The sequence below is a fragment of the Capra hircus genome, chromosome 19 (genome assembly GCF_001704415.2).
Source record: "Capra hircus breed San Clemente chromosome 19, ASM170441v1, whole genome shotgun sequence".
Taxonomy (NCBI): Eukaryota; Metazoa; Chordata; class Mammalia; order Artiodactyla; family Bovidae; genus Capra; species Capra hircus.
The window spans coordinates 33,109,580-33,122,105 of record NC_030826.1 but is presented as its reverse complement, the minus strand read 5'-3'; the positions used below and the strand labels follow the sequence as shown (position 1 = coordinate 33,122,105).

The window sequence follows — 12,526 nt, the reverse complement described above, 5'->3', positions numbered from 1 at the left end:
AGATCATGTCATTGTCTCCAGGAAGCCACCTACAATCTAAGAAATGCTAAAACCAGAGCACACACCACAGCATCAAAGAGACAAGAAGAAACAGTCATTGGTCTAGGAAGTTTTCAAACCAGTAAGCCCCCACTCTGCATGTGGTGGGAGAAACTATGAAGTGATTAAGTGTACCTTAAATTATGTTTTATAATACCAATAAGAAATTTGTAACTAAAGGAGGGGCACAGTTCAGATTTTTTCATTGATGTATTTGTGGAGTTAATCCCTCTGAAAAGCACAGATGAAACTCTAAAATCCACAGCAACTATCCCAGTTATAGTGGAAGTGTTCATTACTCAGTCACGTCTGACTCTTTGTGACCCCATGGACTATAGCCCACCAGTCTGTCCACGGCATTCTCCAGGCAAGAGTACTGGCGTAGGTAACCATTCCCTTCTCCAAGGGATATTCCTGACCCAGAGATCGGAAAACCCAAGTTTCCTGCATTGTAGGCAGATTCTTTAGTCTGAGCCGCCAGGGAAGCCCTCCATTATTATCATGGTTATTCGTAATTTTTAAAAGGTTACAAAATGGGGACTTCCCTGGTGGACCAGTGGTTAAGAACCTGCTTCCAATGCAGGGGACTCAGATTTGATCCCTGGTCAGGGAACAGTGATGCCACAGGTCAACCAAGCCTGTGCAGCCCAACTACTGAACACAGGCAACAGCTAGACAGGCTGCTGCACTGCAATAGGAAGCCCTTGCACAGCAGTAAGAACGACGTATAAGCACCACAACCAAGACCCAGTGCAGCTTATAAATAGTCATAAAAGGGCAAACGTTAAAAATATCCTAGACTTTTGTTTTTGTCTGTAAAGGACAGCCTACAGAGGGGTGCCGGGTTTCTTCCGTGTTTGGTTTTGGTTCCCATTAACTCCTAAGAACTTTCTCTGAGGACATCTGTCCAGAAGGTGTGGGAGAGCTGAAGCCACAGGCCCCAGCCGTGCCACCTGGGTCAGGTGCCGCCACCGGCTCTCCACAGGTGCAAGGGGCCTGAGGGCAGCTGTGCTCACAGCTCTTCCTCTCTGCTAGTAATCAAACATTGTTAAAATTTTTCAGACTATGTAAATTCAGTTTCTATTAAGAACAGTGGGACCCTTTAACCATACCATAATGGAAAGCATTTTTTAGCAGAACACCTGATTTTAGGAGCAGCACTAACCAAGGCCTTGGCGTCAGCTCATGCGGACCTGCACCCTGGCAGCAGCCCCTCACCTGTCGAGGAAGGTCTGTCCTCCCAGGCCCAGCCCGGCGTCTGCCTGTGATAGTCCCCTTCTGAGTGCACGGAGGAGACCGATGAGGGCCGCTCCGCTCCCAGGTAGCCCTGCCCCGGGACAGGCGATTTCGATTTCCTGCTGTTAGCCTTGCTGAGCAGCTTTGGTTTGCAAACTCCTCCTGAAAGTGGAATAAACTGTCATTACTGACACACAGTAGTCACATTCACAAACTGAAAGTGCACCCCAGTGCTGCTGACCATCTGCTGCAAGAGAAAGCAGGATGGGAGCATGAAGAATCCAGACCCTGGTAACATACAAGAGAGCGCCAGAACTCGCAGCAACTAAAGTCAAAGGGGGTATGTCCGTCCTCATGCCATAAACTCAGAAACGTAACCAAGAAACTAACATTTCTGAAACATCATTTCTTTCTTAGCCTTGGAGCACAGAAACTGCTAAGAAGCTAAAAACTAACTGACAAAAGTCTTAAACCCTCACTATCCTGCCCTCATCAATCTACAGAAGAGTGAAGAGTGGAAGGAGAAAGTCTGCACAAGAGAAGCCCCTTCAAGCTGTTGGATATCAGCTGGCCAGGGCAAGTCAAGGAAGCCCTTTCTGCCTCTCCAGGCTGTTTAGTTGGTTTGCAGGACTGGGAAGCCCTAACTGGGCTCTCACACAGAACATTAAAAGGATCTCAAAAGAGATCAGAGCCCAGGTCAGCAGCCCCAGCAGAATGGTTTCACCCTGCCCCCAGTCCTTGGGGTACAGAAAAAAGGGTAAAAAAGCATTCTACCCCTCTATCTGGAGAGAGAAGAAATCCAAGTCCTTGGTGATGAGGACAATATAACACAACAGAAAATGGGGGTGGGGTGTACTTCAAACACTGGGGGAAAACTTCACAATACATGGAAGGCCATTTACAAACGAAGCTCAAAGAAGAGATCACCAAAATGAATGAGGCTTATGAAAAGGCTTATTAGGAAGTCAAGCCATGAAGGGAAAGGAAACACTGGTGCAAAGGAGAAATTTGAGAGTGAAAGCAACAGAAAAAGGATCAAGATGATTAAAACAATGAGAAAATAACAGAGTACAAAGACTATCCAGCGAAAAGGCTACTTTCTCAGATGGAGAAAATAACTAAAGAACATCTGATAGAATTTTTCCCTGAGCACAGAAACTGGGAAGGTGCACACCCCCTCTGGTGATCAGGTAATCGACACAGGCTGAAGAACACCAACACACTGATGTACTTACTGAAGTTGAAGAAAAAAGGATTCTTTGGGCAGATAAAATGTCATCACTAAGAAAAAGGGAGGTGGTGGGGGAATCTAGTCTTACTTCTTACACAACAATGAACGCCAGAAGAAATACAACCATGTTTACAGAAGGTTTTGAGAAAAGTATGTGTCTTAATAGTAGGTTGGTGCAAACGTAATTGCGGTTTCAGACCGTGAATTTTAAATCATCATAACTAAGCTCAAACAGATCTTTATTAATTAAAATAGGAACCCTTACAATCAACATATTTTTGCCATTGAGAAGTAAGTTTGTTTATTTCTGTAGTGTAAAAATCTGTACTTTGTGATTCAACAAACTCTTGGAAAGCATTTTCTGCATCTTGCTGGTTGTGGAAGCCTTTTCCCTGCAAAAAGTTATCAGGATGCTTGAAGAAGTGGTAGTCAGTGGGCGAGAGGTCAGGCGAATATGGCAGATGAGACAAAGCTTCAAAGCCCAGTTTGCACATCACAGAACCAGTGCTTCGGGAGTTGGACAGTCAGGCTTCGTGGAGAACTGGGCTCTGTTTGCCACTGCCAGCTGCAGGTGCTGCAGTTTTCGGTGCATCTCATCGATTTTCTGAGCACACTTCTCGGATGTAACGGTTTCACCAGGACTAAAAGCTGTAGTGGATCAGATGGACAGCAGACCATCAGTGACCATGCCTTTTTTTTTGGTGCAAGTTTGGCTTTGGGAAGTGCTTTTGGAGCTGCTTCTTCCAACCACTGAGCTGGCTGTTGCTGGCTGTCACATAAAACCCACTTTTCATTTCATGTCACAATCCCAGAAATGGTTCACTGTTGTATCGAATAAGAGAAGACAATACTTTAAAACAATTTTTTTGTCAGCTCATATGGCACCCACTTATCCAGCTTTTTCATTTTTCTAATTTGCTTCAAATAGCTGTAGAATGGTTAACAGCGAGTTCTTTAGCAACTCCTTGTGTGCTTGTGAGAGGATCAGCTTCGATGATGGCTCTCACTTGGTTGTTGTCAACTTGGAGTGGCCGGCCACGATGCTCTATCTTCAAGGCTCTCATCTCCTTTGCAAAATTTCTTGAACCACCACTTACACTGTATATTCATTAGCAGTTCCTGGGCCAAATTCGTTGTTGTGAGTTGTCTCCACTGCTTTATGACCCATTTTGAACTCGAATAAGAAAATCGCTTGAATTTGCTTTTTGTCTAACACCATTTCCATAGTCTAAAATAAACATAAACAGCAAGTAACAAGTCATTAGCAAAAAAACATAAAGCAAGAAGTGTGCATTAAAATGATGTATAACATAACCACATTTAAGAAAGTATTCCAATATCAAACAGCAAATTTCAACCATGCAAAAACTAATTACTTTTGCACCAACCTAGTATTGTAATACCTGCCAAACTGTTAAACAAAGGCAGCAAAGAAGACCTTCTCGAGCAGGAAGGACCTCAGGACACAGCAGCCTTTTTGAAAAAACAGGGTATGAAACCTCACCACCAAGAAATGCCATGATAAAAAGACTACACAACAAGGAGAACTCTGTAAATCACCAATATTATAACTTAAAACACACAGACATTTACAATCAATAAAACTTGAAGGTTAGAGCAGAAATTAGAAGACAAGTATCTCATCTTTGAGAGCAGGAAGTCAATTTATATTGTCCTAATGTTAACATATATAGGGAAAAACAAAACCACTCATCTCTTTAATCTTTCTTATCCTTAGTGAAATCTTTTGTGTGACCATAACAGGAGAACAAACTTGAAATGTTGCTGACCTTCAGTTTATTAAGACATATGAGAGATTCTCAACAGATTACGAAAAAAGCTTATATATAAACATATAAAGCATAGAGTCATGGTTTTTTGTGTGCTTATAACAGGATGTATAATGACCTCATTCCAATAAGCTACCCTTTTTAACACTAGCTTTCTATACAATGTGATCGAAAGGATTTTTTTCCCCTTATTTTTTTCTGTGGCTTAAAATTCTTTTATATGGGGGCTGTCACTTTTATTACAATAGCAAGTCACTTTGATTCAAAAGCAGAATATGAAGTTGCATCAGTATTACAATTACAATGTATGCACACAGATAAGGACTGGATGAAAACAAAAGCACTGGTACACTGGAGGGTGACATTCTGGGTAGAAATTTTCATCCCTTTTAATTTTATGTCACTTATAACATGTCTAAAGAGGCTGAAAAAAAGTTGAGGTGACTGAGCACATAAGTGAAATCTCTCCATGACCCATCAGAATCTGGGGTATAAGTGAAATCTCTCCATGACCCATCAGAATCTGGGGTATGGACTGGCTTTTTCTTTGGAGACATGGTGAAGAGCACAAAAATGAGCCCCTTACCTGAGTGAGGTGACGGGTCCCCTTCCTCCCTCCGGGTCTCGCCGCTGGTCACCACTGAGGTGCTGGCGCCTCCAGGCCCCACTGCCACCGGCTGGGGCATGACCACCCCGTGATCCTCCACTTTGTCATCAAAGCTCCCCATGAGCGCCTTCCGGATGATGTCCTCCAGCCCGAGGTTACTGGCAGGGTCAGCAAAGGAGTGGCCTCTGGAGCTCACGGAGCCTGCAGGAGACGGCACAGCACCTGCCTGACTCTGAGGGAGGACGGGAGCGGGAACCGCCCAGGACACACGGCCCAGCACAGTGTTGACAGCACAGCCCCGCAGAGGCAGCTAATCCCCCGAGAGCATGCGCTTTCCTGTGTTAAATCAGGCACCCACTGGTGTGAAAGTTGCTTGACGGTTTTCTTCTCTTTTTATTAGCTCAATAGTTTTGATTCTCTGTTCATTTGTTTTCAACAAGTACTTACTGACCCTCAATTCACTTTTCACTGTGACTGCCTCCGTGTCCCTCCCAGACTAAATGATGTTCCTGGCATGCAGCCAGTACGCAATGCCTATTTGCTGGACTGACTGCTACTGTATGAGTTTTCTGAATCTTACCTGAGGTGGTGACTGCTGGCAGATTAAAGATCTCAGTTCCTGGCTGAGCAGCTGCTGTATTTAAAACAAACATTCAAGTTAATTAACTGAGATGTGATGATCACATACACGGAATGAGATAAAGTCTCCAAAAAAAAGTCTACAGTAAATTAACCTTATTTTCCATGATCAACTTTATTTTTTACCCATTAAGTGAAGGTAAAGAGAAATAATTACTTTTTTAAGTGAATCAGAACAGGAGTAATACAGCCCAGGAAGGAAAGGACCTTCTGCAGCGCCAGAGAAACACATAGGAAGAAGCTGGCCTCAGGACAGGAACCCAAGCTTCTAATCTCACAGCCAGGTGTGAGATTTGATCCTGGGGAGAATGCCCCCGTGAAAGGAACGAACATGACCACATGTCCCTGCTGCAGTTGCCAGGGTGAGGCAGAGATCCTGCCTGTCAGTTCTGTTCATTTCTGCTAACTGTGCAGTCTGTCATTTGCTCTATTTGAATGACAGCAGCTTGGACAACCTGGGAAATACTTGTAAAGCACTGTGCCCAAAATCGAAGAAGTTTGGGAACAGAAACAGTGTTTCTATCATGCCTTCCAACTCAAGGTTGAAAACTTGAAAGAAAAAGAATCCAGGAAGTAAGTTAGTAGCCAGACAAGCAGTGTCCCAGAGAAGGGCGGCCCTGCACCAGGGAGAAGGCCTGTCCACGCAGATTGGGGTGATGGGGCCTGGATGCTGACTCCTGGGACAAGGAGACAGGGGCGGGGAGGAGGCGCCTCACTTATGGGTCAGAGAACAGTAAACCAACTGAACCTGAAATAGCACAAGGGGGTAAGGAGGGCCTTGTAGTTTTCATAGAAACCTGGAGAACAGGACTCATTCCTTTCACAAATACATACCATTATTTGTGAAATGATACAAGCCATACAAATACAAGCCATTATTTGGCTGAATAAGAAAATCATGTTCTTATTGGTCAAAAATGGTCAGATGAAGACAATTTCATATTGTTCAACCAACAATAACATACTGGACCCTGTGGGGTTCAGGTTAGCAAGTACTTCCTGAGGCCCTCAGAGCAAAGTCAGCTGGGAGCTGAGTGAAACGCCCATTCCCAGATCCCTGCATTGCTCTGGACTGACGGGAGTAAGACAGGCTTACGAGAGGACATGATCGTTCCTCGGAGGTAGGGAAAGGCAGTTCTACAGTGCTGGAGGCAAACCAACATCTCAGAGCCCTGCTGAGCAAGACCTGGCTTCTGAGGAGACACAAACATCAGCCAAAGAAGCAGAGGAAGAAACTGGCAACAGCAGTACTGAAAACCAAGGGAACAGAGCATTTCTGGAAAGGGTAAGTTGTTCACTAGTGTTAACAGCAGCAGGGAGAACAGAGTTGCTAAGTTTAGAGCGTGAAGGCTTCTGCAGAGTAAAAGCACTGATGTCCTCAGTGGGAACCCTGAGCTGAGGCGAAGCCATCTTGGTTGCCGATGGCTTGGACTTCTCAAATCTAGTAATTAAGAGCTGGGATAACTACACAAAAAAGAAGTGACAGTGACACTGGGCTCATCCTTTCTCCTCTGGGACTTTCAACCTTTGTTAATCACCATGTCACAGATCCAAACATAACTCCACCTGGCAGTTCCTAGTTGGCAGGGTTTACTGATGGTAGAAACCCTGAGTTCTGCAGGGCTTCCCCAGAGCCTTGGATCACTGGATACATGTGAAGAGAAGGGGATGAGTGAACCTGGCTGATGGCGTGACTGTGAAAACAGTAGGCAAGGAAGGTTGTGGGCATTTATGGGCAGCCCTGGGGAGGGTGTCAAGTGCAGAACTACTGGAGGCGTGGACTCTGGAGCTAGCACCCATGAGTCTGAACCACAGCCCTGCCACCTCAACAGTCACTAAACCCAAGCCTCAGTGTCCTCATCTACAAAGTGGAGATGATGCCAGCATGTGGCATGTAGAGTGTTGTGAAGGTGACAGGAGATAATCCACATTCACGCTGACAACAGGGCCTGGAGCAGGCAGTGGTGCCCAGGCCATGCACCATCTGCTGCCACTGCGTTGAGGTTGGCACCATCCTCAGTTGTGGGAGGTGCGTTTCGAAGGTAATCCACGAAGACTGGTAGAGCAGAGAAAGGCACAAACAAGTACACACAACCTGGTCCCACACTTGGTGTGACAGACACAGGACAGCAGGGAGAGGTATGGGCCATGGGCAGCTCATCGCAGGAGGTTGTTGTTGGTAGCAACACTAAGTCACTGGAACTGAACACACAGGTCATAGAAACACCCAGTGTGGTCCCAGACCCCTTTAAGATGATGAATTGGGGATGGGTCCTACCATGGTACTCAGAACCGACTGAAAGGCTAACTGAATGAAAGGTTTTTAGTGACCAGCACCTGGGATGGTAGGAATGCTTAGAGCTGGCTGCATGTGCACGTCCACATTGGATAGACAACTAGAGGAGCACGACCTTGTCTGCAGACAGCTGGATGGTCTACCCAAATGAGGGGTAGACCAGGGGGTAAACACTGGAGAGCCAATCCAGCCCCACGTAAGACACACACTTCTGAGACCCACACTTGTTCAAAGAGAAAATGGGCAGCTGCGCACATGCTGGGTGGGGCTCCCTCACAGAAAGCCCCCAAGCAGAGCCAACGGAGGCCTGTGGAGGAGTTCATATCACGTGTGCTTGGACCGGCCTGCCAGAGCCCTCATACTCAAGGGTTATGTGAGAGGCAACATGGAGCTATCATTATTTATGCACATTTTATGGGAGTTCATGAAAGAAATCCCACTTACCCATATCAGAGTCACCTCCACCAGAGGAGTTCAACTTACGAAAAATCTCTTGCTTCTTTGACTTCACCATGGGGGACGTGCTCTCGAGCTTGGTAAAGAATGAAGGCAGGTAGCTTATGCTGCCTGGTGAGCGGGAGTCATTCCTGCTGGGAACAGCCATTTGTTACCACCACACACTCCTACTCCCCTCCCTGCCCCACCCCCACTCCCACCCCCAACCCCCCCAACCCCTGCAAGTGCCAGGCCTAAGACCCTCTCCATCTGAGCACTGACATATCTGGGGCCAAGAGGACGTCAGAAAAGGAGCCCTGGAGTGTAGACGGTCTAGAACCAAGAGAGCAAACAGGCAGTAACAGGAGCCCTCAAAACAGCTTGCCATGCTCCTGTCTTCTCTCTCTACAGCACAGACCCTGGTGTATTCAGGGTGACCACATAATCTGGGGACCATTTAACCAGCAAAATTACTTTATGTAAGACTGTAACCACTAGCATACCTGCCTATAAAATAGCAAGCACTCACACCTAAGCGGTAGACAGTTAGACCTAACAGCACAGCGACAGTGCAGAAATAAAACTGCATATTTGTTAGAATCTTTCCAGGCCTGCATGAGCGGAGTATCATGTAAAGGCTTTCATGTTTCATCTGCGGCTTCCAGCGCTAACACATTTAGAAACACAAGTCTCCTCAACTAGCTCAGGACTACCCAGGAGCCAACTAGTGCCAGAGACGGTAACAGAGAACACATGAAAGGTGCTGATAACCTAATTGAGTCCATCACTCAAACGTGACAAAGCAGGTAACCAAAAAATGACTAACACGTCGTTTCTGTCCTCAAAAACTCACAAGCTTAGGGGAAAACATGTAAACATATAATTGAAGTTAACATCATTCCCTTTCCAAAACAGGATTTCTTCCTCATTTCACTGAAAGGTACCAGCACCTATTTGGGTGCCTATGAATTGTATAGGGGCCAAACTAAAAGCGTCTAAACCCAATGGAATAAATATCCACTAATTCACAGGGTTGGGGTAAGGGTTAGAACCTGGTGAGAAAACAGCAAGCAGTGCTCACTGCAACCTCTCACATGCTGCACATGGCGCCAGGTGCCTGGTGGGCACTTCAGGGGCTCAATGTCTACACAGACAAAAAGGTTTTAAAAACGATCCAGAAGGAATTAATTTCAAGGAGAATAATGAATAATTACTTTCTATCACCTACTTAAATATTAGAATTTCTTCAGTAAAATCCACTAGCATTTGATCACTAGGAAAATAAAGTGATTCTACTGACATGTGATTGAAAGAGAAAAAACTGCACTGACTTCAGGAAAATGGAAGGCACCAAGTGCAAGCATGTGCATGTGCGTGCACACACGCACGCACAGCCACGCGGTGCTGCCCCTACGTACCTCTGCTCCGCGGGCTCGGCTCCACGCTGGGCCAGCAGCAGCACACTGTCCTGCTTCTCGTGCACGACAGGAACCTGAGGCGGGGAGATGGGCTCATAGGGCTCTGAAGAGATGTGACTCCTCTCTGGGGACTTTCCAGGCCTGATGCTGCAACATATGAAATGTGAGACTGTCTTCCCAGGGCTCACCTCAGCTCACCCTACACACACACAGACACTGGTTAGCTGGTTACTTCAGTCATTTCAGAGAACAAAAGTTGACACTGAATATTAGAAAAAAGTCACCTCAAATACTGTGAACTATTAATAGATCCCACTTATCACAACTAAAGATCCTGAGTGCCACAGTTAAAACCCAGCACAGCCAAATATTTTTTTTTTTAATGAATAAAAGCCATCAGTGACCTTTAATATATACTTTCATTATCATTATAGGTTAGTATTTGTCGTTTCTTTCCCCAATCTACCCCATCCAATTAGAGGTGGCCATTTTTTACCATTTCTTTTAGCTCTTTATTTAGATGATTTAGAGGTAACTACCAATCTTAGGCTTCCCTTGGGGCTCAGCTGGTAAAGAATCCGCCTAAAATGCGGGATCGAGACCTGGGTTCAATCCCTGGATTGGGAAGATTCCCTGGAGAAGAGAAAGGCTACCCACACTCCAGTATTCTGGCCTAGAGAATTCCATGGACTGTATAGTCCATGAGGTTGCAAAGAGTTGGACATGACTGAGTGACTTTCACACTTTACCAATGGTATATACCTTTCTTGGTGTATCAAAACTTGAAACAGTAGCTATCAGTCTTACCACAAAAGATAAAGGACTTGACTACTTTCTCTATATTGATTTTAATCTTTAGTTTGTCTACTTTATATAGCCTGCTCAGCCATTTTTATATGATTTACAGCATTTACATTGTTCCAGAACTCTAGAACAACTCCTCTGTGTTTTGCTTATAGGTTGAAAAACCAATTAATGGCATTTTATAACAGTATGGATTATATAAATATTTTAAACTATAAAACCAGGTAATCTGAAAGAAATGTAACATTCCTCATTCAAAAGCAAGGTGCAGAGATGTGGAAATTACAAGTGAAAAAATAAAAATGATTTGTTTTTCATAAATGGCCATCAACTGTTCAAAATCTATATAGCACTTTGTATCAAGAATGTATCATGAATGACTGTTATAACTTTGTTCTTCTTTGATAACTGAAGCTCTTTTTTGTTAAAAGAGAATGCTTTCATCATGTCCTTAAGATCATCCAGCTGCTTGAGATGACTTACGTCATTTGCAATTTACTTCAGAACACTCCAGTTTGAGGTGGGGATAATGAAACACATGGGGCTTGTGCTGGCATGCTACACTTTCTCTACTTCTGTATGTTCAAAAAAATCCCACAATAAAGTTTTTTCCCAAAGGAGTATCGTTCAGCTTATTAAATACACTGTTCTTACTCCTTTTTCTCCTCTGCTAACTTGGGGGTTGGCAGGCAGGCTGGAGAACCAGGCCTGCTACAAAATCAACTGCCGCTTCCACTGCCCTGGTCCATCCACCTGCCATGTGTCTCCAGATATTTGCAGAGTCCTTGACCTGCTGAACCCCAGACTCGTTCTCATATCTTTATGAACTTGACAAATCTGTGTGCTGCTTGCTCTCCATCAACTAACATGCGCACCAACACTCAGTCCACTACCTGCAACTTCCAAGCGCAGAGCCCTGGGAGAACACTGGAGAGAGCCCTGTACTGAGCAGCCTCACATTATTCAATGCCAGCTTCCTAAACATCTGAACACACTGTGATTCTGAAGACCCAGGCAGTGTCCCAACATTACCAACCATCCATGCCACAGCACTGTCTGCAAACCCACAGACAGAGGACAGCAATCAACTTGTGGACACATAATAAAAACATATAGGACCAACTGCCCAGACAGTGGACATTCCAAGAATAATATACAAAGGGAAAACTCTCATTTACATTTTCCAGGGAATGAAGGTGAAGAAACTCTGGGTAAGAAATGAATTCCCTATCGTGAAGGTAGAGTTCGACTGTCTCACTGCTGGGGAACCTATGTGTGGCCAAGGGAGACCATACCTGGCCCTGGATTTGTCCAGTAGAGTTTCTGGAGAGACTCTCGAGCCTGGTCTCTGATGGTGAGCAGACTGAGACTGAGATTCTGGGCTGTAGCGGTTTGATGTTTTCGTCCTCACAGGTGTAGACACCAAGGCAGATGGTGAACTCTGGAATGTAGAAGTGGAAGGCTGCTGGGGAGGCTGCGAGGAAACTTGATTTCTAGCAAAATCTTGTGTGATAATTTGCTGTGAATGAGAAAAAGGAACTGGTTAAATCCATTGAGCACTTGCAAAAAAAAAAAAGTGTAACATAAAAAAAAATCTAGATATCTTTATTGTGATTCTATGTGAAATGTAGCCTTCTGTGTGATCTTGTACAGAGACCTCACTAACTAATAAGAGTAGTGAAAAACTCACGCAGATGTGGTCAGCAAGTGTGATGAGCCGGTGTGTCCGGGGCACCTGTCCCGCCCCCTCGGCTTGTGAGGGGGGCGGTGGCGGCTGCTGCGGGGCCGGGGACTCCTGTTGCGGCCGATAGTGATGCAGTGGTCCTTCGTACTGTCTGGGGGCTTCGTCTAACAGGGGACAGACAGACGGCTTACTGCAGGGAGGCCCACCTTTCACTCATGAGCAAAGATTAAACACAGCTCAGAGAAACACAGGATGGGGAATTCATATTTTAATTTTGAAGAAAAAATATTTATTCACTGAGAGACATCAGAAGATTAGCATAGAATAAAATGTGAAAGCACAAGTGG

The 12,526-nt window shown here is 45.0% G+C and overlaps 1 protein-coding gene across 19 annotated transcripts in view; it reads right to left on the bottom strand.

Moving 5' to 3' along the window:
- The window catches only part of NCOR1 (nuclear receptor corepressor 1), a 115,841-nt gene that overhangs the window by 1,337 nt on the left and 101,978 nt on the right, over nt 1-12,526 (bottom strand). For 15 of the 19 annotated variants that reach the window (XM_018064700.1, XM_018064701.1, XM_018064703.1 and 12 more), the window contains 7 exons: nt 12,186-12,343; nt 11,791-12,014; nt 9,692-9,838; nt 8,283-8,425; nt 5,484-5,537; nt 4,883-5,104; nt 1,258-1,437 (listed from right to left, as the gene is read on the bottom strand). In XM_018064700.1, the coding sequence (XP_017920189.1) occupies nt 1,258-1,437; nt 4,883-5,104; nt 5,484-5,537; nt 8,283-8,425; nt 9,692-9,838; nt 11,791-12,014; nt 12,186-12,343 (1,128 nt within the window). Of the gene's footprint in view, nt 1-1,257; nt 1,438-2,056; nt 3,735-4,882; nt 5,105-5,483; nt 5,538-8,282; nt 8,426-9,691; nt 9,839-11,790; nt 12,015-12,185; nt 12,344-12,526 lie in introns of those variants that run through there. The other 4 variants (XM_018064707.1, XM_018064709.1, XM_018064715.1 and 1 more) reach the window with 4 other exon arrangements.